This window comes from Heterocephalus glaber, unplaced genomic scaffold (assembly GCF_053883595.1).
Source record: "Heterocephalus glaber isolate CG9 unplaced genomic scaffold, H.glaber_assembly_v1.0 deba00001481, whole genome shotgun sequence".
NCBI lineage: Eukaryota > Metazoa > Chordata > Mammalia > Rodentia > Bathyergidae > Heterocephalus > Heterocephalus glaber.
Window position 1 is genome coordinate 35,081,119 of NW_028258317.1, and position 27,821 is coordinate 35,108,939.

Here is a 27,821-nt window from a genome sequence, read left to right on the forward strand (position 1 = left end):
GGTCTTTGAGGTATCTCCATACTGATTTCCACAGTGCTTGCACCAGTCTACACTCCCACCAGGAGTGGAGAAGGATTCCTCTTTCCCCACAGCCCTGCCAGCATTTGTTATTGGTTGATTTCTTCAAAGCAGCCATTCTTTCTGGAGTGAGGTGGAATCTCAGTGTTGTTTTCATTTGCATCTCTCGAATGACCAGTGATGTTGAACATTTTTTCATGTATTTATGTGCTATTTCTACTTCTTTGTCTGAGAAATGTCTGTTCATTTCAGATGCCCTTTTTCGGATTGGGTCTTTAAATTTGGGAGGTCTGATCTTTTTAAGTTCTTTATAGATTCGAGATAGTACACCTTTGTCTGAGGAAGAGCAGGTGAAGATTTTTTCCCACATTGTGGGCTGTCTCTTTACACTGCTGGTGGTTTCTCTTGCTGTGCAGAAGCTTTTTAATAAGAAGAGATCCCACTTGCTGATTGTTTGTGCTACTTCATGGGCAACTGAGGTTTTGTTCATAAAATCTTTTCCTACACTGATGTCTTCAAGGGTTCTACCTAACCTGTGTTCCAACTGGTTCAGAGTTTCTATTTTAATATTTAGATCTTTAATCCATTTCGATTTTAGTTTAGTGCATGGTGAGAGACACAGGTCTAGTTTTAATCTTTGGCAAGTTGAAACCCAATTTTTCCACCACCATTTATTTAAGAGGCTATCTTTCCTCCAGTGAGGGTGTTTGGCTCCTTTATCGAAGATGAGATGGCTGAGTGTGTCTGGCATTGTTTCTGCATCTTCTAATCTGTTCCACTGGTCCTCAGGACAGTTTCTTTGCCAGTACCATGCTGTTTTTATCACAGTAGCTTTGTAGTAGAGTTTCAGGTTGGGGATTGTGATACCCCCTGCCATGTCTCTGTTACCTAGAATTACTTTTGCTATGCTGGGTTTCTACTTGTTCCAAATGAATTTTTGGATGGTTTTCTCGAGGTCCATGAAGTATGCTGCTGGGATCTCAATTGGAATTGCATTAAATCTTTATAGCAGTTTTGGAAGTATGGCCATTTTCACTCTATTAATCCTTCCTACCCAGGAGCAGGGGATGCCTGTCAATTTTCTGATATCATCTTCAATCTCTCTTTTCAGAGTGTCATAGTTTTCAGAGAAGAGATCTTTGATTTCTTTCATTAGGTTGATTCCTAGGTATTTCAGTTTTTTAGATGCTATTATGAAAGAAATTATTTGCCCTATTTCTCTCTCAGTGAGTCTGTTGTTCGTTTAGAGGAAAGTTTTTCACTTACGTGTGTTGACCTTGTAACCAGCTACTTGACTGAATTTGGTTATTAAGTCGAGAAGACTTTTGGTGGAGTTCTTGGGGTCTTCTATATAGAGTATCATGTCATCTGCAAATAATGACAATTTGACTTCTTCACTTCCTATCTTTATTCCTTTTATTTCTTTTTCTTGTCTAATTGCCGTGGCTAATGTTTGCAGAACTATATTGAACAAGAATGGTGATAGTGGACATCCTTGTCTTGTTCCTGATTTTAGTGTGAAGGATTTCAGATTCTGATCATTTAGTATGATACTTACTGGCTGTTGGTTTTTCATAGATGGCTTTCATCAGTTTGGGGTAGAGACCATGTATTCCAATTTTTGTAGGGTTTTTATCATAAATGCATGTTGGATTTTGTCAAATGCTTTTACTGCGTCTATGGAAATAATCATATGGTTTTTGTCCTTGCCTCTATTGATATAGTGTATTACATTGATTGATTTTCATATACTGAACCATCCCTGCATCCCTGGGATGAATCCCACTTGATCACGGTGTATGATCTTCTTGATGAACTTCTGCATTCTATTTGCCAGTATCTCACTAAGGATTTTTACATCTATGTTCATTAGTGAGATTGGCCTATAGTTCTCCTTTTCGGTTGGGTCTTTCTCTGCTTTGGGGATCAAGGTGATGCTTGCTTCCAGGAATGAATACGGGAGTATTGCTTCCCTTTCAATTTCATTGAAGAGTTTAAACAGTGGTGGCAGCAGTTCCTCTCTAATTGTCTTGTAGAATTCACCAGTGAAGCCATCAGGGCCCGGGCTTTTCTTAGTTGATAAGTTTTTAATTACATTTCCAATTTCATTGGTTGATATTGGGTTGTTTAGAATTTTTAGGTAATTCATTCAACTTTGGAAATTCATATGTATCTAGGAATCTGTCCATTTCTTCTGTGTTTTCCTTCTTATTGGCATATAGGTTCTGAAAGTAGGTATTGATGATCCTCTGGATTTCTGCTGAGTTTGTTGTAATTTCACCTTTTTCATTCCTAATTGCATGGATTTGGGCCTTTTCTTTCCTTTTTCTGATAAGGTTGGCTAAGGGTTAGTCAATTTTGTTGATTCTTTCGAAGAACCAACTCTTGGCTTCATTGATTTCTTGTATCGTTCTCTTAGTCCCCATTGCATTGATTTCTCCTCTGATCTTTATAATTTCCCCCCTTGTATGAGCTTTGGGTTGTCCTGCTCTTCTTTTCCTAGAAGCTTGAGGTGCAGCATCAGGTTGTTTAATTGGGCTCGTTCTGTTTTCCTAATATGCGTATTCACTGCTATGAATTTCCCTCGTAAGACTGCTTTCATTGTGTCCCATAGATTCTGGTATGTTGTATTGTCATTGTCATTTAATTGAAGGAACTGTCTGATTTCTTCTTTAATTTCCTCTCTGACTCACTGGTTATTCAGAAGTGTGTTGTTCAATTTCCACTTTTATGAAATTTTTCCAGTTTCTTTTGCTATGGATCTCCAATTTCATCACACTATGGTCTGATAATATACAGGGGATAACATCAATTCCTTTGCACTTACGTAAACATGTTCTATGTGGGAGTATGTGCTCTATTTTGGAGAATGACCCATGTGCAGCTGAGAAGAATGTGTATTCTGATTTTGTGGGGTGGAACACTCTGTAATCATCTGTTAAGTTCATTTATTCAAGAGTTCGATTGAGTTCTACTATTTCATTACTTATTTTTTGTCTAGTTGATCTATCTAATTGTGACAGTGAGGTGTTGAGGAGGTCCCCCAGTACAACTGTATTAGTGCATATATGACTTTTCATGTCTGTTAGTATTTGTTTTATATAGTTGGGTGCACTAGTGTTTGGTGCATAGATATTTATGATTGTCATCTCTTCCTCTTGGATTCTTCCCTTTACAAAGATGTAGTGTCCTTCTTCGTCTCTCTTAATCAGTGTTGGTTTGAAATCTACTTGATCTGCAGAGAGGATAGCTACTCCTGCTTTTCGGGGGGTTCCCATTGCATGGAGTATTGTTTTCCACCCTTTAACTTTTAGTCTATGAGTTTCCTTTTCAATTAAGTGTTTCTTGTATGCAGCATATTGTTGGATTTTGCTTCTTGACCCATTCTGCCAGTCTATTTCTTTTGATTGGTGAATTGAGACCATTATCATTGATGCTTATAACTGAAACGTATTGACTTGTCATTGCCATGACTTTTTCTTTTTTGTTGGGTTCTCCCCCTTTACATTTAATTTCTTGTCATGCCAGATAGGTTCATTCTGCTTTGCTTCCTGGGGTTATGATCCTCCATGTCTGTTCCTAGGATATTGTGTCAAATTCTTTGGAGTGCTTGTTTGGTATTCACAAAGTTCCTAAGGTGCTCTTTGTCATGAAAGTATCTTATTTCTCCATCCATTTTGAAAGATAGTTTTGCAGGGTACATTAATCTGGGTTGGAGGCTGTTTTCTTTTAGGGCTTGGAATATGTCACTCCAAGCTCTTCTTGCCTTGATGGTTTGTGTTGAGAAGTCTGCTGTGATTCTGATGGACTTTCCTTTGTATGTGATTTGTTTCTTTTCTCTGACTGCTTGTAGAACTTTGTTCTTCTGTTGAGTTTCTGGAATCTTAACAATTATATGCCTATGTGTAGAATTTTTTTGATCAAGGCTATTTGGAGTCCTATATGCCTCACTTATCTGTATGTCAGGTTCTTTTCCCCTGCTTGGGAAGTTTTCTGCCATTATTTCTATGAAGAGATTTTTTATGTCATCTCCACTCTCTCCTGTTTCTTCATTGAGCCCAATCAGTCTTATGTTATTCTTCTTTGCATCATGTAGCAGCTGCCGGATTGATTTCTCATGTTCCTTTATAATTTTGAAGCAATTTTTCTTTTCCTGGTCACTAATTGCAATCTTATCTTCTATATCTGAAATTCTGTCCTCACATTGGCTCATTCTGCTGTGTAAACTTTCAATGGAGTTTTTCATGTCCTGGAAATCTATTTGCATCTGTTTTATGGATTCCATTTGTTTCTTATCTTGGGGTTCCATCATGTTCCTGAGCTCCTCTCTAGATTTATTAATCATGTCTTGCACTAGGGGCACAATTTCTCCTGTTGTCTGAGAAATTATTTCTGATTTCATTTTTTCCAGATCCCCTTTTGTTGCCAGTTCAGTGGGTCCAGGTGGTTGAGTATGAGAGTGTTCCATCTCATCTCCCTTTGGGGTTGCTGTAGGTGATCTGGAAGTCTGGTTTTGGGACTTATTTATGTGTTTTCTCATTTCGACTGGGGGGGGGGGTGCTGTTAGCGCCTGCACGGATTACCTCTCAGCTGGGAGAGGTGGGACAGGGGCCGGGAGCAGCAGTAGGGATGGTGGCCCAAAAGCCCTTTCCTCTGGGCTGGGAGCAGTGGCAGGGATGGTGGCTGGGAAGCCCCTTCCTCTGGACCAGTAGCAGTGGGATGGCGGCTCAAAAGCCCCTACCTCTGGGACAGGAGGGGCAGAAGGGATGGTGGCCCAGAAGCCCTTTCCTCTGGCCCAGGAGTGGCAGGACAGAAGGTGGCCCAAAAGCCCTTTCCTCTGGGCTGGGCTACTATTTGATTTCTTGAGGATAGTCATTCTTTCTGGGGTAAGATGGAATCTCAGTATTATTTTAATTTCCATTTCTCTAATGGTCAGTGATGTTGAACAATTCTTCATGTATTTATTGGTCATTTGTACTTCTTCCAAGAAGTGTCTATTCATTTCAGTTGCCCATTTTTTGATTGAGTCTTTTATGGGGGAGGTCTAATTTTTTTGAGTTCTTATTATATTCTACATGTAAGTCTTCAAGGAATAGCTGGCAAAATTTTTTGCCATTCTGTAGGTTGTCTTTTCACTTGGTTGGTTATTTCCTTTCAAAGGCAGAAGCTTTTCAATTTGATATGATCCCATTTGTTGATTCTCAACACTATTTCCCTTACAACCAGGGTTCTCTTCAGAAAGTCTTTGCCTACATCGTTGATTTCAAGAGTTTTACCTATTTTATTTTCCAGCAGATTGAGTGTCTTTGTTTTAACTTTTAGATCATTGATCTATTTTGATTTTAACTTAGTACATAATGAGAGATACAGGTCTAGAATCAATCTTCTGGATGTGGATGGCCAGTTTTCCCAGCACCATTTATTAATGGAACTCTCTTTGCTTCAGTGTATTTTTTTTTTTTTTGTCAAAGATCAAATAGTTGAATGTGCTTAGGGTTCCACTGATCCATGCTGCTCTTATCACTGTTGCTTTGTAATGTAATTTCAAAACAAGGATTATAATGCCTCCTACTTTGCTCTTGCTATTCAGGATTACTTTTGCTATTCTGTGTTTCTTCTGGTTCCAAATGAAATTTAGGATTGTTTCTCCAGTTTTGTGAGAATGCTTTTGGTATTTTCATTTATGTTGTATGAAATCTGTGGTCAGTTACGGACGTACTGCCAGATTGACCATATTAGTTCTGCCTATCCAAGAACAAGGGATACCTTTCCATTTTCTGAAGTATTCTTCCATCTCCTTTTTTCAGAGTACTACAGTTTTCATTGTAGATGTCTTTCACTTCCTTGGTTAGGTTAATTCCTAAGAATTTAATTTTTCTTGGTGCTATTATGAATGGTAAAATGTATACACTTTTCAAATGCCCAAAGATATACTAAGACAGCCCATATCCTGGGCCATAAAACAAAATACAGAAAAATTAAAATAACTTGAATCACAGACTACATTTTCTGGCTATATGGAATCAAATTAAAAATAGAGAAAGACAATGTGAAAATCTCCAAACATTTGGAAATTAAATAACATACTCCAGGCCGGGAATTTAGCTCAGTGGCACCCCGCCTGCTTTGCAACCACAAGGTCCTGAGCTCGATCCCCAGTATCAAAAAATAAAAAATAAAATAACATATTCCTAGATAATTCTCAGGTCAAAGAGGCAGTTTCAGAAGAAATTTTAAAATAAAACTAAATTTAAAAAACATCAAAATATGTGAGATAAGGCTGAAAAGAAAACTTCTGAAACTGAACATACATATTACAAGAGAAGAAAAAAATCTCAAATCAATCATTTAAGTTTCCACTTCAAGAAACTAAAAAAGAAGAGCAATATAGACTAAAAGACAACAGAAAATGAATAGTAATGTGAAAAATCAATTAAATAGAAAATAGAAAAATAATAGAGAAAAAAATCAATGAGCACAAAAAGGTTTTTGAAAATTCAATACACCTGAAAAACCTCCAGCAAGACTGGAATAAAGGAGAGAGAGAGAAAGAGAAGGAAAGGTAGGGAGAGATGCCTTGCCAATATCAAGAATGAAATCTGATTATCACAGAGAAATTACAGACACCAAAAACATATGAGAAAACTGTGAATATCTCTACACACAAACATTTAACAACTTAGATAAATGGACCAATTCCTGAAAAATATACAAATTATCACACTTCACCAATATGAAAAAGACACATTGAATAGTTATATAACTATTGAAATTGTAATGTGAAAACTACCAAAAAAGAACTTTCCATGCTGATGATTTCATGGGAAATTCTACTGAACATTTAAAGATAAATTAAGATCAATTCTATGCAATTTATTCCAGAAAACAGAAGACAAGGGAGTACCTTCTACTTCATTTTGTCAAGCTATAGTTATCTTTAATAGCAAAACCAGATTAAGACAATAAAAAGGAAAACTAAAAACTAATAATCCTCAAAATTACAGATGTAAAAAAACTTAGGAAAACAGTATTTAGCAATATACAAAAAGAATTATACACCATAACCAACTGAAACTTATTCCAAGAATGTAAAGTTGGTTCAATACTCAAAATTAAATGAATGTCTCCTACAATATCAATAATCCAAAGAAGAAAAATTTCATAATCAAATCAATTGATGTAGTGAAAGCACTTGACAAAATTCAACATCCATTCATGATTTAAAAAAAAAAATTCACAGAGGGGGCTGGGGATTTGCTCAGTGGCACCATGCCTACCTCACAAGCGCAAGGTCCTAAGTTTGATACCCAGTACCAAAAAAAAAAAAAAAAAAAATCACAGAACTCTAGGAATGGAGAACTTCCTCAGCTTGCAAAGGACATTGCAGAAATATTCCAGCTATGGAAAAGCCCATAGAAAGACTGTACTTTATAAAAGTGAAAGACTAAGTGCCTTTGTATTAAGAATACAAATAGGGCAAGAAGGTTAATTCTCACCTCTATTAACATTAACTTTAGTGCTATAAAAGTGAAAGACTAGTACTTTAGTATTATGATAGTGAGAGACTAGTGCCAAAATAATACCAGAATATATAGCCAATACAATAAGGCAAGAAAAAAATAATAAAAGGCATACAGATCAGAAAGAAATAAAACCTGCAGGTGAATCAAGAAATCATAACAAAATATTCCAAGAAATAGTAAGGGCACAAAGACATTAATTGTTATACTATATACTAGCAATGCACACACTGACAGGAAACTTAAAAATATAGTATCATTTACCTCACACACAAAAAGTTTAAATACATAGGTGTAGAGCTAATAAACCATTCAGACTTCTATGCTAAAATTACAAAATGCTAAAAATGAAATAAATGAAGACTTAAACAAATGGAGAGACATATTGTGTCCATGAATTAGGAACATCAACCAAAAAAAGAGGACAGTTTTCCCCAAATTGACATGAAGGCTCAAGATAATTGGAATATTGAAGACATCAACTTTCCTTTTCTTGTCCCGAAATTGGAATAAGATTTTTCTAAAATTCTCATGAAACCACACAGTACTAAAGCAGCTGAACAATTTTAAAAAGGGAGATCAAGTGGGATAAATAATTCTACTCAATTTCAAAATGTAGTACCTTTCTACAGTAGTCCAAATAGTATAGTATTATCAGAAGAATAGACACACAGACAAATGGAACACAACTGAAAACAAGAAATATGCTCATGCAAATATGCCTATCTAATTTTTTACAAAAGTGAAAAATACTTCAATGGAAAAGGACAGTACTTTTTAAAATGTGCTATAACAATTAAACATCGAATTATTTTGCAGTTCTTTGTATATCCTAGATATTACTCCTCTGTCTGAGAAATAGCTAGCAAAAATTTTTTTCCACTCTGCATGGTGTCTCTTCACTCTACGAATTGATTATTTTGCTGTACAGAAGCTTTTTAGCCTGATATAATCCCATTTGTTGATTCTTGCTGTTATTTCTTATGCAATTGAGGATCTCTTAGAAAAACTTTTCCTATATAAAGTGTTTTACCTATTTTATCTTCCAGAAGGTTTAATGTTTACATCTTTGATCCATTTTTATTTTAATTTAGTACATGGTGAGAGATAAGGGTCTAGTTTCAATCTTCTGCACACAGATACCCACTTTTCCCAGCACCATTTGTTGAATAGGCTATCTTTCCTCCAACATATACTTCTGGCCTCTTTGTCAAAGATCAAGTTGTTGAATGTGTCTGGGGAAGTTCCTGTATCCTCAATTCTGTTCTGCTGATCCACGTATCTGTTTTTGTTCCAATATAATGATGCTTTTATCACTACTACATTGTAATACAGCTTGAAATCAGGTACTGCTATGCCTCCTAATTTACTTTTGTTGTCCAAAATTGTTTTTGCTATTCTGGGTCTCTTCTGGTTCCATATGAATTTTAGGATTGTTTTCTTTAGATTTTCAAATTAAAGACCCATTCAAGAAATGGAAAAGAGAAATGAACAGAACTTCACAGAGGAAGAAATACAAATAATCAACAAATGTATGAAAAAATGTTCATGACCTCTTGCTACTGGAGAAACACAAACTAAAATAATGCTAAGATTCTATCTCACTCAAGAAAGAATGGTAATCAAATCAGACAATAACAATGCGGGCAAGGCTGTGGTGGAAAAAGGTGAGAACACTAACTAGTACAACTATTCATTATAGAAATCAGTACAGAGATTTCTCAAAGAATTGAAATTAGAAATTCCAAATGACCCAGCTATCCCCGTTAGATATCTTCCTCAAAGAGCTTAAGTCATCATAGTACAACAATACATGTATACCAATGTTTATAGCAGCACAATTCAGGAAGCAGCCTGTATACTCGTCAACAGATGACTGGATAAAGAAAATGTGGTATCTATATATAATGGAATACTACTTTGCTATAAAGAATGACACATTTAACACATCTGTAAGAAAATGAATGCATTTGGAAAATACAATGTTCAGTGAAATAAGCCAGACACACAAGCTTAAATATCATGCAGTATCTCTCATTTGCGTGAGGCAAGGCAAAAACAAAGAGAATGATAAAGGATGGTTAGAAGGGGACAAAGGGATGGAGCTCCTGCAATAGGGAAGTGGTCCAAGGAAACAAGGGTGTGGGGTGAGGAGGAGAGGAAGGGTAAATAAGTAGAATAAAGATATACCATGCACAGGAACCTAATAACCTCAACTAATGTAAATATCATATGCCATAACATGAGCTAAGATTAATAATATCAACAAGGGTGAAAAATGGGATGGGGAATTGGAGGAGGGTAGGAGAGGGATGGAAGGGAAAGGAGATTTTTAAAAACAAAGAAACAAACTGTAATATGTACATGTAAACAGTCCCCAAGAGGACTGTAAACTGCTGTAAACATGTACTAATAAAATAAAAATAAAACAACTACATATCCAAAGACAAAAAGAAAAGAATCTTAACCCTCATAAGTCTCTCCTTATAAAGCACAAAAGTATAGAACTTTTAGAAAATATAAGGGAAATTTTTTAGGACCTATAGTTAAGCAAAAAAAGGTCTCTATTTGACAAGAAAAAGTAAAACTCCAAAAAGAAAACTTAAAATTTGAACCTCATCAAAAATTTTAATTTTGCTTTACAAAAAAACAATGTTAAGAGGATGAAACACAAGCAGAAAATATTTGCAAAGCTGACATATGACTTGTATTCAGGATAAGGAACTGTCAAGATCCAACAATAATTAAAATTTCAATAGGAAACAGACAAAAGACATGAACAAATATTTCATCAAAGCAGACATACAGATGGCAAATGAGCAAAGGAAATGATATTCAGCATCACTAGCTTTGCGATAAATGCACATTAAAACAAAAATTATGTATCAATATACACCAGCAGAATGGCTAAAAGAAATCATGGTGACAATACCGAAGGCTGGTGACAGATAAACTGCAATCACTCAGATATTGCTGGCGAGAATGTAAAATGGTATATACATTCTGAAAAAGTTTGGCAATTTCTTAAGAAGCTAAACATGTTACTATCATACAATCTAGCAACTCTGCTCCTAGTCATTTATCCCAAGACAAATTAAAATTTACATTCACAACAAAAAGTACATATACAACTGTCCAAAGCATCTAATTCCTAATAATCATATACTGCAAACAATACAGGTATCTTCAACAAATGAATGATGGCACATCCATACCATGAAACAGTCTTCAGCAATAATAATGAACAAACTACTGATGCAAAAATTTGTATTAATCTCCAGAGAATAATGCGGAATGAAAAATTTATACTGAAAAGTTACATGTGTGATTCCATTTATGTAACACTTTGAAATTGCAAAAATTATAAAAATACAAAACAAATTAACACTTTTCAGGAGTTAAGGACAAAGTGAGGTCTGAGAGGTAGTGATGGAAGAGCGAACTACAAAGAGCAACACCTGAGGTGAAGGAACTGTTAGCATTAACTGTTATCAATATCAATATACTGGGGTCATATTGTACTGTCCTTTTGTAAAATGTTATCACTGTAGGAATGCAATTAAACAGTACACCAAGTTTCTTTGGATTGTTTCTTACAACTAGTGTGAACGTCAAAAATACAAGCTTAATTTTTAAAATTTTTTATTAGTACATATTTGCCAAACAAAATGATCACGTGCATCACTGGGAATTCGTACCTGTACATAATATGTCTAAATTCTTCTTTTTTTCCCCTTATTTCTCTCCCCTCCTTCAATTGCTCTTCCTCTCCCCATTCATAAAAGCTTTCAGTTTTTTCCCCTTCCATTCCCTCTTTTTGGGGGGATGGGTACTGGGGATCAAACTCGGGTCTTGCACTTGCAAGGCAGCCGGCAGAACCACTGAGCTAAATCCCTAGCCCCATTCCCACCTTTTTTTAAAAATCCCTGTTCCCATCCTTCCCTTCACCCTCACCCATCCTTTGTTCCCCTTCCCGTTCAAATTCTTCCTACATTCCAATATCTGTCCTCCATTCTGCTCCTTATTTACCCTTTGGGTTTCTCACACAAGAGGAACAATGTGATATTTAAATTTGTATGTCTGATATATTTCACTTAAGATTATGGTTTTGAGATGCATCCATTTGCCTCAATGTCTCAAGTTGATCCTTCTTTACAGCAGAGTAGTACTCTATTGTGTATAAATACCATGTTTCCTTTATCCATTCATCTGCTGATCAGGAAATAGGCTATTTCCAAGATTTAGCTACTATAAACTGTGCTGGTACAAACATAGTTATGCCTATATCACCATAGTAAAATGCTTTTAACTCTTTCAGGAAGATACCTAGAAAGGTCATATAGAATCTCTAGTTTTAGTTTGTTTGTTTTTTGGTACCGGGGTTCGAACTTGGGACCTTGCTCTCGCAAGGCAGGCACTGGAACCACTGAGCTAAATCCCTGGCCCACAACCTCTAGTTTTAGATTTTTGAGGAATCTCTGTACTGATTTTCATACTGGTTGTACCAATTTACACTCCTCCCACCAACAATGGACAAGGGTTCCTTTTTGCCCACAGCTTTACGAGCATTTGTTACTGGTTGATTTCCAGATGATAGCCATTCCTTCTGGAGTGAGATGGAATCTCAGAGTTGTTTTAATTTGCATTTCTCAAATAACTAGTGATGCTGAACATTTTTTTCATATATTTACTTGCTGTTTGTACTTTTTCGTCTGAGAAATGTGTATTCATTTCAGATGCTCATTTTTAGATTGGGTCTTTAAATCTGGGTGTCTGATTTTTTTTAGGTTCTTTACATATTCTAGATGTTATTTCTTTACCTGAGGAGTAGCTGGTAAAATTTTCTCTGAATCTATAGGCTGTCTCTTCACTGTCAGTGGTTTCTTTCACTGTGCAAAAGCTGTTGAGTTTAATGTGATCCTCGTTTTTTATTCTTTGTAGTATTTGCTGTGCAACCAGCGTTCTGCTCATAAAGTCTTTGCCTACACCTATGTCTTCAAGAGTTTTACCTATTCGATCTTCTAGCAGATTAAATGTTTCCGTTTTAATATTTAAATCTTTAATCCATTTCAATTTTAGTTTAGTGCATGGTGAGAGATATGGGTCTAGTTTTAATCTTTGGCATGTGAAAAGCCAGTTTTCCCAGTAGCATTTATTAAAGAAGCTATCTTTCTTCCAGTGAAGGTGTTTGGTCCCTTTGTCAAAGATAAAGTAGTTGAGTATGCTTGGAACTGTTTCTTCATCTTCTATTCTGTTCCACTGATAATTGGGTCCATTTCTTTGCCAGTATATCATGCTGTTTTTATCATGGTAACTATGTAGTATAACTTTGGCTCCAGGGTTGTTTTTCTTGTGTGAGAAACCTAAAGGGTAAATAAGGAGCAAAATGGAAGACAGATACTGGGACGTAGGAAGAACTTGTTTAAACGGGAAGGGAAACAAGGGAAAGGAGAAGAGGTAGGGAGAGAAGGTAAAGGGGATTTTAAAAAGAGAGAATGGAAAGGAAAAAATATGGAAACAAAGCTTTTAATGGGGAGGCAAGAGTGATTGAAAGGAGGGGAGTAGAATGGGAAAAATAATTGATATATATGTACATGTACAAATTCTCCTCTATGAATGTGATCATCATGTATGACAAACAAGTACTAATAAAAAATTTTTTAAAAGAAATGTTTTTGGTTTAATGATATACGGTAACTGTTCTGTGCCCTATGATCCTGGGCCATCCTGCCTACCAACCCACCTCCGTCTATCCATCCTCAAGAGAATTAACAAGTAATGCAAATGCAACAATTCAGTGAAATATCCAGATACAGAAAGAATTAGCTATACCCTTGAAAGAGACCTAAAGCTCATAAAAAAAGACTCATCTATAAATTCCTCCTCCATCAATAAGTAAAAAAAAAAGTTGGAATCGATGTTTCAGATACTGCCATAATTTTCATTATTTGAAAACCTTTAAATTTAACAGCACCTTTACAATATATTTTTCCCACAATTATACATTTAATATTGGCCTCAAGAACTTTTGCTGATTCCTTAAAGACAATATTCCAGTTCTCCTTATACGTTACTATCTTCTACCCACAGAGCTTAAGAGTATCTCTGGTGAAGGTGGTGCATAACAAAGTATAGAAACATTCAAAATGTTCAACTATGAATTTCTTGTTACTGGTTGGCCATAAAATAATGCAAGATAAGTATTAAGTTGTTCTCAATTAAAAAATAACACAAGGAAAAATAAATAAATATATAACACAAGGATTATTTACAGCCTGGCACCATCATCCTTACATTTGTTCATCAAAAAAGATCTTCAGACAGACCATATGTCAAATCACTGCCCTAATGCAAATAGATGTCAAATAGCTAGAAAAGAAAAAACAGAAAGCAATACACAAAAGGACAGAACAACTCTAGCAACTGTTTAAAAAATCAAAATGATTTAAACAATTACCTATCCAACTCTGGCTAGATTAGCAGCATCAAACAAACACAGTAATTCACTTCCTGGGATTCTCTATCACAACAGAATAATTACTAGCTGCAATACCTTAAAGCAGAGCTACATAAAATTCAGGACAGCATACTGCTGGATAACTCTACAAAACACAATTTTTATAAGCAAAATAATAGCAGTTTCAATTATTCTTCTCTAAACTCAAAATATTTCGATAGACAAAACACTATAATTATTAATTTTAAAATCCAAGATAGTTTGTATTTAACCCAAAGATATTAAACATTGATACGTTGCTTTGTCTTAAAGAAAAGATACAAAATAAATAAATGATTTTGAAAAAAAAAATCAATACAATGTTCAGAGGTAAGATACTAACAGCCAAGATAAGAGGATTTAGAAATTAAGGATATGAAGGAATTACTGAATTTGAGTGACACTGCAAAAGAGAAAGTGACTGAACTTGGGAATTGATTTTCTGTCCACAGAGGGACCAAAATGTATCAAAGGTTACCAAGAAAAAGATGAACAAATCAAGATCCTATGCATCCTAATATATTCATATTCTACAGAACTCCATATTGTTTCTTCCATGTTTATTACTACCACCTCCTGCAATGTTCTCTTAGGCATTCAAAGGTAAAATATAGTAGTTGCACTCTTTGACACTAATAATAGGAAGTGAGAGTTTATAAGTAATAGCAAAAAAGTAAATTTATAGAGCTAATAAACAAATGTATACCCAAAATGTGTTTTTAGCAGCAATAGTTTATAAAACTCAAAAACACAAATACATTCAAATATCTGTAACTCACAAGAAAATAGTATTTTCTACAAATAAATTCATAAAAAATATACAAATCTTTTCCTATTTGTGTGATATTCTATCAGGAAAATCAAAATTTCATTTGCAATAAATTCTATTTAAAATAGAACTAATGAGAACATTTTTATATCTTTACCCAGAGATCAAGGAAAAATAACTCTATTATTATAAATATCCTTATCATAATACATATCAATTTCTATTAAAATTCTTTTCTTTTTATAAATGTTTTTCCCTCTAGCTGGTACTCGCTCATAAGCTCTAACTTTTCGCACAATGTTTGACAATTAGATTACACTTAACTGATACCTTTTGAATTTATAAAGGTTAACACAGACATCTCTTTTAAATATGGCCATGTATATCCAAATCTCAGAGTGTGGTTTCTTTGTAACTTTAGTATTCACTAGGGATCCATGCCTAAAAACTACAAGTTTCCTCTTGATATCCATTAAGAAAGTCCTAGAATTTTTATTGGCTACCTTTAGTCTGAATTTTACAAATAATTTTCTTTGGTGTCTTACATCTTGCTTTGTCTCAAAGAAAAGATGTAAAATAGAACTGATTTTGAAAAAGAAATCAATACGATGTTCAGAGGTAAGATACTAGGAGCCAAGATAGAGGATTTGGAAGTTAAGGACATGACGGAATTACTGCATTTGAGTGACACTGCAAAAGAGAAAGTGACTTAACGTGGGAATTGATTTTCTGTTCACAAAGAGACCAAAAGGTATCAAAGATTACCCTTCAAAATGTGAAATTCAGAGAAAAAGAAGAAAATAGTCTGTCTATGATAATGAAAGTTAGGTAGCAAAATAACTCAAAGGAAACCCCGTAAGTTCTATACATTTACATATACATAGTTTCAATGGGACCATAAGAATTAGAAATGCCAAAAGCAATGAATACAGAGAGATATATAAAAGAAAAAGTCCACAGATAATAATATAAAATGACTCAGACTTCATTCATATAAATACAAGTGAAAACTATTTCAGAATATCACTATTTACATTTCAGATGAGCAAAATTAAAAGTTTAAAGATAATATGATGTCCAGTGTGTGGAGAAAGCAAGTAGCTTCTTACACTGCTGCCGGAAATATAAATTGGTACAACTTCTTAAGCTGGTGCTTTGGTAGTACCTATCACAACTGCAATTACGTGTCTCTTTTGATCCAGTGTATAAGTTTTCTATTGCTGGAAAAACAATTGCTCCAAACATTGAGAAACGAACTTTAGGAATGACAGTGTAAAAAGTTCCCCAATTCATCCCCCAATGAAACTGGTGAAAATTATAAAAAATAATAAGAAAACTACCTAAATCCTCTGGAAATGATCCTAAGGACAAACCCATAGAAAACAATGTCTATTTAAGAAAACCTATGAAAATTCACTAAGAAAGGCAAGTGTCTATGGTATTTGAACCAAGATAACTCCCTCCTTGTACCCTTCCAGCTCAAGAGGGGAGAGACTCTACTCCAGAGATTTGCAGCCAAGAACACAAGACTCCTTCTCTGTATGCCCCTTCCAGCTCCCCTCTGTAAGACTATTAGCATATCATATCCTATTCCAGCTGACTATCACTGAAGCCAAGTACAATTCAAGGGCAGTTGAAAGAGACAGAATCCATTCTTCTACCATCCCAAAATTGATGGACTAGTCTCTACTTTGGGCACAGCACACTGAGACTTAAAAGCCTTTATTCCTGCTTGTGACACAATGGTTCCACAAAAGTGGAGGCAAACTAAGGATATCAGGATATAGTCTCCCTTCCACAGACCAATTAGTTTCAGTAGTTTGTAAGAGATAGGAGCCTCTTCCAGGTTGGAAAAAATATCAAACACTGATGGTGAAATGTCAAAAGAGTCACAAATTCAATGTATTGGTTTATAGAACAATTTATGCCTTAAGGCATCTTTGAAATAATTGAGCAAAGAGCCACAGGCAATTAGTGGAGTTTAACAACCAAGTGTAGTCAGAAAAAAGAAGAGAGCCCTGCCAAAAATACTGTCATGCCAGGGTAACTGTGGGCACACTCAAATTTGTACCTGCCTTAAGAGCAACATCAGACTCTTAATACAGTGAGAAGGTAAAACAGACTTCACTAGGGCTGGGGATTTAGCTCAGTGCACCAAGCCTGCCTCACAAGCCCAAGGTCCTCAATTCAATCCCGGTTTACAAAAAAAGACTTCACTAAAATACAGCAAATAAATAAGGAAACAGGGCTAGGGATTTAGCTCAGTGGCACTGTGCCTGCCTCACAAACATAAGGTCCTGAGTTTGATCCTCAGTACTGAAAAAAAAGAAAAAGGAAATAACAATAACAAACGTAGGTGTGGGTGTGAGGGAGAAGACTAGTAACCAGATCTACTATAAACCTAAAATGTCTACTTTTCAAGAAAAAATTATAAAGCATGCAAAGAATCAGAAAATATGACTATCCACAACATTTAACCAAAATAGAAAATAGATTTCTAAGTATGAAAATTATATTGTTTTTTTAAAGCCCTTATTTTTTAGAGATATTTGATCCTTATTTACAGATTCAGAATCTGTGAACTTGCCTACCCTAAAATTTATTTTTAACAACAAAACCAATATTTGCAGTCATCTGCAGGTATGAACAATCTTGCAAAAAATTTGAGCCACCTTATCTATCTGTTCCCAACTTGGGTCAAATAAAGTGACACTGCCTTCTTGTTACAACTGTCATACTGTAAACACATGTGTCCTTTTCATGACCTACGCAATACCACATTTTACATATTTCTGTACTTTTTGTTGATATTTAAAAGGATCATTACAGAACTGCTTTCTATTGTTCCTAAGTGAAAGGTGGCTGTTTTGTAGCATAGGGAACAGAGTGTGTTACATAAACTTAGTAAAGTTTGAGTTACAGTGCTATTGCCCATAAGTTCAATATTAATCAATCAACAATAAATAAATAGTAAGTAAGGTATTTTTAAACAGAAACACACATAAAACATGGCTAAGTGTTGATCTCTTGACAAAACTGTTGTGACCAAAGACTCACGAGAACCTAACCCTTGATTTCCCCTAGGAGTAATGGCTCAGTGTTTGCTAATTCAGTATTTCCAAAGATTTTATAGAACATAACTATTATTAATAAATAGAATGACTGTAAACACTAAAGTAATTAGAGGTAAAATAGTATGTCTGGGGTTTACTTCAAAATAATCCATTAGCAGAGAAAGCAGAGGAGGATAATTTTTTAAAGTTGAAAAAATAATAAAAAGAGAGGAAGATAAAGAAAGGAGCACAGAAACGACACATGAAGTCCCTCCACTAGAAGGCTTACTCTGATTCATAAAAAAATAGAGTGAGACTTATCACATTTCATCTCATAGATGATTCAGGAAGTAACAAGGGTGCTTCAACTAAAGACTTAGTCCTGATCATCAAAAGGAAAAAAACTGATGAATAAGACATACAAGCAACATGAATAAAAACTGATTACAACATTTTAATAGTCCACAACAATCAAAGAGAGTAAAATTAGATATATTCAGGTATGTTATCGTAGATTTTTAAAAAGTCAAACTTCAAACAATATTAGAATGATAATATTCAGGGCTTGAAACTCCAAAGATGAATTTAGATTAAGTTATCAAAAATGATTCCAATAAAGGCAAAAGGGAAAGGAAAAGGTATCCATAAACTTAGCTTCTCATTTAGGAAATACAATCGAATCCATTTAATAGGAAAGTAATTGTTTTAACTGTTATGCTAGTGGGCATGGAACTAGTGTACACCAAATGTCTGATAAGGAGTGCCTAACAACACTGTTTTTAATGACCAAGGAAAGGCCCAATAACCTATAGTTAAATGACTGGGCATCCTCTAAGGATAATATAGCATATAAGTAAAATGCTCAACCTATTCCAGAACACTTAGTTAATTTGGCAAGGTCATCCCAAAGCTTTCAAGTACACAATGCAATTATTTTAAGGGAAAAGTGGGTTCAGCCTAAGAAGTTGCCTGGAGGGGCAGTTTATGGAGTAAAAAGCCAAACAATAGGGACTTCTCCAATTTTTAAAACCAAGCTGTAACAGATTAATACAAACACATACACACATATACACACCCTTTCACACTGTGTCTAAGCCATTGTTTTCTCTTACCTGCAAACTCTACGAATACATCAGAATATGAGGAGATGGGGCCTGCCTGCACTTGGTGAATTACCACCTCTTGCAATAAATCCAATAAATATCATATTCTGTTCCACATTCATTTGGAAATCAAATTAATTTCTTTAGGGTATTAATGACAAATTTTAATTTTGAAGATAAACACATTTAACAAACCAAATACTCATGAAAAATAATTTGGGAGCTCACCTTTCCACAACCAAACTGACAGCATGTGTGAGATCAGGGCTTGTCACTTGGAGACGTTTCCACAAAGACCATACAAATTCTTTATCAGCCTTAAAGAAATGAAAGCTATGTTAAGTCCATTGCTTGGTAGCAATATCAAAGCCATTACATTAAATTTTTAAAAATTTTTAAAACACAATTACTTGATCCCTTCTTTTACAATGAATTCTTTAAAGGTATAGTAGGAAAGCTTTATTTGAAAAAGTTCTAACACTGGTAACCTGTATTTAGTTTTAATGTTTCTACTACCCACAATTTTGGGGTACAAATGTTGAAATATTGAATATCAAGGTGAATTTGTTTAAAAAGGAAATTGCCCTGCAACTATTGCTCCACTTTTCAGCTCCTCCTTTGAGCAAATTCCGTAAAAGAGCTGCCTAGCATAACTGTCTCCACTTTCTCACCTCCCATTCACTTTACGTCTTCTAATAAGATTTCCCTCTCCACCATTATGTTAAAAAAAAATCCAATGGGGCCAGGGATGTAGCTCAGTGGTTCTGTCACCTGCCTCACAAGCGGATGGACCCGAGTTCGATCCCTGGTACCAAAAAAAAACAACCCAATGGACATTGGACAATTTTGGTCCTTATTCCCTATATCAGTTATTATTAACTCTTACTGACAGTTAGGAATCAATTTGGGGGAGCTTTTAAAAAAGTGATAACCTAGAAATTCAGATTTAGTCTCAATTAAGATCCAAGCATCTTCACAGTATTTTCTGAAAGCTCCTCACATGAATCTGTGTACTCAAGGTTGAAAAACACTGTCCTGGCTGACCACATACCAGTCCCATGATTTTACACATTAATTTTTCACTGAGACCTCCACATTTCTATCTCTAGATGTTTCCTCTACTGATTGGTCCAGACTTCTATCTCCAATTGCCTACATGCCAATTCTCTAATAATAACTTAAAGTTAGAACTTATCTAAAGTAAAATCTTGATTCCTTCCCTCTCACAAACCTGCCTCTCTGCATCTCAGAAAATGGTACCAATATCTACTCATTAGTCGAAAGACCTAAAATGTAGGAGTTAATCTTGGTTGCTCTTTTCCTCACACTTCATATCCAAACCATAAGAAATGGCTTTATCTGCAAAATATATCCCAATTCTGACCACTCTTATCAATGTAACTACTCTTACCTTAGTCCAAGTTAATTTCAACTCTTGCCAAGCTGACAGTCTGTAATCTTATAGCTCAAAACTTTCCAAAGGGTTCCCATTAGATTAGGAAATAATCCAAACTCTTTAACAAGACTACAAAACCCTACATAAACTGGCCGCATACAATCTCATCTGTCCCTCTTTGTTCACACAGATTTTGATGCTCTACTTGAACTAGGACCTCTGTACATAATTACTGTTTACTAGGTTTTTATATGGATTATGCCTTTACTTCATTCATGCCTGCTTAAATACCACTATCTCAAGAGAGGTCTTCCCTAGCTACTGTATTTACTAGAGCTAACAAAATACATGTCTTTGATAACCCCATACAGTGTTTGTTTCTGGCTTTTTTTTTTTTCTGGAAAACTCCATTTATTAGTCCTATAGCTGGTTGAGTTTACTTGTGCAGTAGATACCACAATTTGTATCTGTCTCCACCATCCATTCTCTTACAGAAACCATTTTGTCTATTTGCCAACTATCACTATGGCCGCTGTTATCTTGTAGCTATGTGATTTAAATTCTGCCAGTGAAATATACAAAGTGTTGTTGGAGCTTAGAGGAAATCTTAAAATTAGACTTATGACTACCAAATGGTTTATAAGGACTTTCTCCCAGTTCACTGCTGCTTATTTAACTCTATTTACACTGAGGATTTTCTTGAAAAGTTATTAATTGTATGTATTCAAATGTATCCATCTTTTCCATTATGGGTTTTTTTGGGGGGGTACCAGGAATCGAACTCAGGTCCTTGCACTTGCGAGGCAAGCGGCAGAACCACTGAGTTAAATCCCCAGCCCCTTTTCCATTATGATTTATGGATTTTATGTACAAGTTGTAAAGGCCATCTCTATTCCAAGATTTAAAATATATCCATTTTTTTCTTCTAGAATCTATTATTTCTTAGTTGACAAACATTGTATATATTTATAGTACACATAATATAGATATGATATATTTAGTGGAATGGCTACATCAAGCTAATTAACATATCTATTACCTCATATAAAAATCTTTGTGGTGAGAAAACTTAAAAATCTATTCTCTCACCAATTTTCAAGGGTACAATACACTGTTATTAACTATAACCATCATGCTGTACATTAGGTCTAGTAATGTGGAAAAAAAATAAGTTCCTTGATGAGAAATAAAAGGCACAAATGGGTTGTGGAGCTAAGTCATAGTTTTGTGAGTATTTTAATTATTCAAATGCTGTATTATCTTCAAAGTGGACTATACCTCTAATTACTAAAAAGGAAAATCAATAGGGCTCCTGTACCCCAACAATAAACCCATGAAGAAATCAGGAAGACAATTCCATTCACAACATGAAAAAAAATTTAAATACCTAGGAGTTAACCTAACCAAAGGGTGAAAGACCTCTACAATGAAAATTATAAAACTCTGAAGAAACTGAAGACATTAGACAATGGGAAGTCCTTCCTTATTCATAGATGGACAGAATATTGTTAAAATGGCCATATTTCCAAAAGTGATCTACAGATTCAATGTAATTTCCTATTAAAATTCTTCATAGAGCTAGGAAAAAGCAAATTTAAAATTCATGTGGAATCAGAAAAGACAGAATAAGCAAAGCAATCTTGAGCAAAAAGAACACTGGATTTCAATTTACACTAGAAAGTCATAGAAACGAAAACATGATATTGGCAGAAAAATAGACAAATAGACCTATGGAACAGAAGACACAGAAACAACCCCACACACCTACAGCCATCTGATTTTTTTTTTGGTACAAGGGATCGAACTCAGGACCTTGCGAGCCATCTGATTTTTGACAAAGGGGCCAAAAGTATATGCTGTTGAAAAAGTTGGTTGGTTTTTTTAACAAATGATGCTGGGAAAACTGTATATCCACATGCAGAAGACTTACATACAAAAATAAATAAATTACACGCCCCCCAAAAAATCACAGAATTAGTTTCCAAACTATTCCAGACATTATTAAACAAGAAAGCTAATAAATGCCAACCACACTATTATATTTCCCTTCTTTTGGATAAAGATGTTCTTTTTTAAAAAATTAGAAATAAAAACCTTGAACAATTACTTGTTGTACAATTCTTTATTCTCACTATAAAATTTCCAGAGCCAAATAATTTTAAATTGAAATAAAAATTCCTAACCTTTCTCACAATGTTTATTAAACTCATTATATGAAACAGCTGATTAAAGGATAGGTGATTTGGTTCTGCATTTCCTTAAAGGTAGATGTGATTTTTCTTTTACTTATCAGCTTCAATAAAAATAAACATCATCTATATACAAGCACAGATATCCCCAAACTGCCTTTTTTCACTAGGTACTTATACTCCAGACACTTGGATGAGTGTTGGAAACATAGGAGGCCTTCAATTTACCTCTACATCCAAAAACTATTTCCTACATTTAAACAATTTGCCTATCAGAATTCAAGGAAAGCCACAGAGGAGATTATTTGAAATATAACACAAAGTATCCATTTAGCAAATTATCATTTTAAAAATTGCACAGAAAGATTCAGCTATTAGGATACAGCTAACTATGGGAGGAATCTGTAGAAAACATTCACAAATTCGTATTTCTTTCAACACATCTAAATTTCTAGCATAAAACTGGTTTAATTCTCTCATTATATATATACATTTTGGGGGGGGGTTTGTTTTTGTTTGGTACCAGAGTTCGAACTCAGGACTTTGCGCTTGTGAGGCAGGCACGGTGCCACTGAGCTAAATCCCTCGCCCCACTCATAATATATCCTTAATATTATCTGCTTCTAAAAAGATAGTTTCATTTTTAAATTTCATAATTAACATGTATTTTATCTAAATGCTCTGTTTTTTTTTACCTGAAATTGGTTTACAGGTTTAATAAGTATTACTAGCTGCTACCAAAAAATAAAACAAGTTTTATAAACACTTTTTCTCAGCTGGTATTCTACAAATGGTAGTAAATGTGCATATACACATACTCCCAGCATCTTTTGTCACAAACTGAATACATTCTTGAAAGACACAATTAATATTGATGGAACTACATTCTGAATCAATGAAATAAGGCATAAATGTCATGTACTCAGAATTAACCTTTGGCACATCCTTGAAAATTCATTGAGAAAAGCTACATTTGGAAGCTAAACTACTATCCTCAGAAAGTGTTAATACACAGCTTTTCTTCCCACACTGAAATTAATCACCTTTTCTATAGCTAAGCGTGTGTAGTTTTCTTGATAATTTCAGGGTCTTCTGAAAAAACAGGTTTAATTAGGTAATACAATCATATAGAATAGGATGAGATGTTCATATTAAGAAAAACATTTTTATTACACTTATTCTGAAACACTTCAAAGGAGTCAAATGATACACAGAACCATACAAGCTTTTTCTTTACCAATCACATAAAACTGAGTTCCCATAATATGAGAAAAAACTAACTTAAATGAAGTTATTACATATAACAGACTAATCAGCAGAGTTGTTTCCCAAAGTGTTTGACACATTACAGAGTTATGAAGTGAATTTAGACCTGAATAACACTCTCTTATTTATTTAGTGGTGCTGGGTTTGAACCCTAGGCCCAGCTCATGCTAGGCAAGTGTTCTACCAGAGTGTTGCAAACCTCAACAGCACTTTTTTAAAAAAGAATTGCAAAGAAAATACCAAAGTTCACTAAACAGGATAAATATTCTTTCTGAAATTATGTGTGTATGTTTTCTTACTATGTTGAGATATAAAATGAATTTGTTAGCTTTGGTTGCAAACTCTAGCACTTTTAATACTATGTATTCTCAGGTGATTTCTAGCTGAAAAACAGTGGAAGAAGGAATAAAAAAACTTGCAAAAGTGTTTATTTAAATGCTTTTTTACAAAACAATTGGGAGTTCAATAATTTTCTCAAGTTTTCCTAAGAGCAAGAATCTGAACCGACTAAAGTTTTATGGTGTGGAATATGATCAACCTCATTTCACATTACTGGAATGCTTATGATCACCTAACAATGTAAGTCACAAGAATCTTATTTCTAAGTTAATTATGACCATCTCAATACTTTTACATTTGCTACAGTATTGCAATCATCTTCCTAATCCAGATATATCCAAGGTCAAAAAGCCTAACGTCTTGTCGGGAGCCACATTTTTAAAGAATCTAATAGTGAACAGACTGAAGGGAAGAAGTTCACCAGGCTGTTTTCCACAGATAGACTTCCTTAATCAAGTTAGTCATAAAAGTAAATGTTTCAGCTCCTTCCCCAGCTAAGATCCTAACTATGGAGCAGAAAGGTAGAAAGTGTAGAAAACTTGGGCAAATAATATCTTAGATTATGACTTCATCAAAGGCTTTATCATGAGTTCACATCTTTAACCACGGTGGGGTCTGCAGGAGAAAATACGTTTTAGTTCATCAGTCTTCAACCCTTTGCTCCTTAACCAGTGAAAAACAGAATGGGAAAAATGAAGAGGCCAGTCACACAATGCTTCCCCAACTTGTTTAAGCAAATTAAACAAGATTGTCCTCTTAGACCCTGATCCAATCAACAAGGACTTACAAAAGGGGCAAAATAACCCAACAAAACAAATTGCAAGAAGAATGAATTTCACAAATTGTTTTATTAACTTGAGCTGATACTGTAGTTGCCTTGTTGTTCAGCAGTTCCTAAATTGGACAGCAACTATTGTTGCGGGAGTTCCCTACATTTAATCTCCTAATCCCTTGAAAAGTTGGTAAGGAGGCAGAACTCAAGGAGAATTAAATCTCTATGAATTAAATCTGTGTCGGCTCATCCATAGTATACAAACTCTTTAAATAAAAGGAAAGTGATGTTAGGGCAACTGATTTAGCAAATGCTTTTCACCGACAGAATCGCATTACGGTGAGATTTTCTCACTCAAGGACTATGGAATTACTATTTGGTTTGCCAGCATCATCTGTTGTGTGTTTAAATTCCCAGCCCCAGTCTCCCCCAAAATTATGAGTCTGTGTTTACAACTGAAGTTCGAGCGTGAAAGAACGGCAAGGGTGCGTTTGAAAATTCGAGGCAGGGTAGGTACTTCGTGGCTGGACTGTGACAGCGTGCGCGGCCTCCGCTCCATCTCGAGTCCTGGGCCGCGGGGACACGAGACAGCCCCTTCCGCGGGCGGGTGCGGGCATGGAGGCTGCGGACAGGGGCCTCGCCGGCCCGAGCGCACGGCGGGAAGACCAGGCGCAGGGCGCCATCCCGCGCGCGGCCGCAGAGGGGCGGCGGCGACGCCCGCGGTACCTGACACAGGGCTAGCTCCTCCTTCAGGCCGCTCAGCTCCTCCCGCAGCAGCCGCGTCCGCGTCGCCAGCGCCTCCTCCACCGAGCCGCCCTCCCGCCGGCCGCGGCCCCGGGGCGCGTTGAGGAGCGGGGCCGCAGCCTGGCCTGCCCCCGCCGGCCCTCTGCTGCCCCGCCGAGACTGCGCCCTGCTGCCCGCGGCGCCCTCCCAGGCCGCGCCGGCGGGACTCGGGGCCTCGCTGCGCACCGCGTGTACGTCAGCTCCCCGACCGACGCGCGGGGACCGGGGGCCCAGCTGTCGCCCCGGAGGCGAAAGGAGAGGGGAGGACGGCGAGTGCGCCGCCATGGCCGGCCGAGCAGCTAACGGGTCAGCTCCCCCCTCAGAAACCCCACCTCCCGGTCCCCATCCGGCTAACCAGAGTGCCGCGCTGCGCATGCGCGAGTCTTTTCCCGCCTTGGCGCGCGGCGTCTTAAACTCCCGGGCTTCCCAGCGATTCCCAAGTGCTGCGCTCCGGGAGCGAGCCGAGGGATGCGCATGCGCAGTGGCCGGAGGCGATACCCCTGTTGGGCAGTGTTCCTTACTTACTGGCTCTGAGTCCTCAAGGAAAACAGGGATTTTTTTTCCCCCGCCTAAAACTACCCTCCGCTTAGGGCTTAGCTTCCATTCCACCTTTTAAAGCCTTTCTTGACAAGCCTCCGGCCCCAAATGATCCTTAACTGTGAATTTCTCCTCCTTCAAGGTCTCTGCCAACTCATTTGTCACGTTTCATTGACCGCCCTGGAGTGTTAGTTACATGGCTAATCTTTCCAGCACTGTTGTAAGCTCCTTGAAGATCGGGGAATAGGTTTTATACTTTAGTGTTTTCTTCACCCCTTAGCAAAACTGCCTTATGTACAGAGCTGACATCCAGCTGACTGATGTCAAGGAGACTTGGAAAGCCTTGTGCTGACCTGGGACTATCAAGCAGGTTTCCCATTTGAATTATGATCCTTCCTACATCCTTTGTCTTTTGTTTTGCAAGAGTCATGATTTCCTTTGAGTCTTTAATTTCTTTATTCGTGGCCTGGATATCAGAGCTAGTGTGTCCTATATTTCCCAACAGTTTGTACCCTTGGACCAATCTGAAATCAGTAATTTCAAGCATGATAAAAGAAACAAGACCGGCTTTTATCTTTCATTCTCATTTGTTTGTTTTGCTCCCTTCTTGCTTTTTTTATAAACTACAGATAGGCAGTCACCTTTCTCTATCATTAAAAAGATCTTGGGATTAATAAGGAGATGCACATTGAGCTGGTACCAGAGTTTTTGCAGAAAGCTGTATCTGCCCTTCCCTGACCCCTAAAGTGTTCCAGAATGCTTGGAGAAGATTTGAGGTGAGGACCAAGGGACAGTGGAATAGGGAAGGGACCACTTTAACTGATTACTTCAAAATCATCGAGGAAAGAATATAGCATGCCAGAAGACAGACTTCCAGTTAGCATCTGGTTAAGACAAGATAAGCGGGCTTCTTTTCCACTGAAAGTGAATACCAAGCAAAATTATAAAAGGGTTTTGTTAGGAAAAGTACATGTAAGCTTGTCTTAGAAATAGCTACCATCTACAACATTATCTTATTCTGAGTCCAGTTACTAAGTACTTTTCATATATGAATTCACTCAATTCTTTTCTTTCTTTTTTTTTTTTTTTTTTTTTTCTGGTACGGAACTCGGGACCTTGCACTTGCAAGGCAGGTGGCAGAACCACTGAGCTAAATCCCTGGCCCGAATTCACTCAATTCTTATATCACTTTAAAGTAGTTATTATCTTCATTTTAATGGTGAAGAAAGTGGGACTTAAGAGGTGTCTATAACTTGGCTAAAGTTCCACATCTGGTATTAGAAAAGATAGAATTTAAATCCACTTAATTCCATTTAACTCTAAGCCAGATCTTTTCCTGTACCCCCTATCATTTGAAATACAACATTAGATCTGCAATCATGTGAAAATTCACAGGTTTTAAAACTAGGAACTCTAACCACATAACTCAGATGTTTGGCTTGAAATCAATATGAACATACATTTTTATGACTGCTACTCACACAAAAAGGCATCATTTCTTCTAATCACAGATTCTTTTAAAAAGCAATGAGATCTGCTGCAGATGTAGCAATGAGATTTGCTGCTCCTGCCTGGCAAGT

The 27,821-nt window shown here is 36.2% G+C and overlaps 1 protein-coding gene across 12 annotated transcripts in view; it reads right to left on the reverse strand.

The window, feature by feature from the left end:
* Window positions 1–27,821, reverse strand: part of Cntln (centlein) — a 553,090-nt gene that overhangs the window by 454,774 nt on the left and 70,495 nt on the right. For 6 of the 12 annotated variants that reach the window (XR_015440059.1, XM_087183859.1, XM_087183858.1 and 3 more), the window contains exons 1-2: window positions 25,648–26,043; window positions 19,188–19,276 (exon numbers count right to left, since the gene is read on the reverse strand). Coding sequence is in view for 11 of the 12 variants with exons in the window: in XM_087183859.1 (XP_087039985.1) it covers window positions 19,188–19,276; window positions 25,648–25,989 (431 nt within the window). In the remaining variant the exon portion in view is untranslated. The other 6 variants (XM_087183865.1, XM_087183867.1, XM_087183862.1 and 3 more) reach the window with 6 other exon arrangements.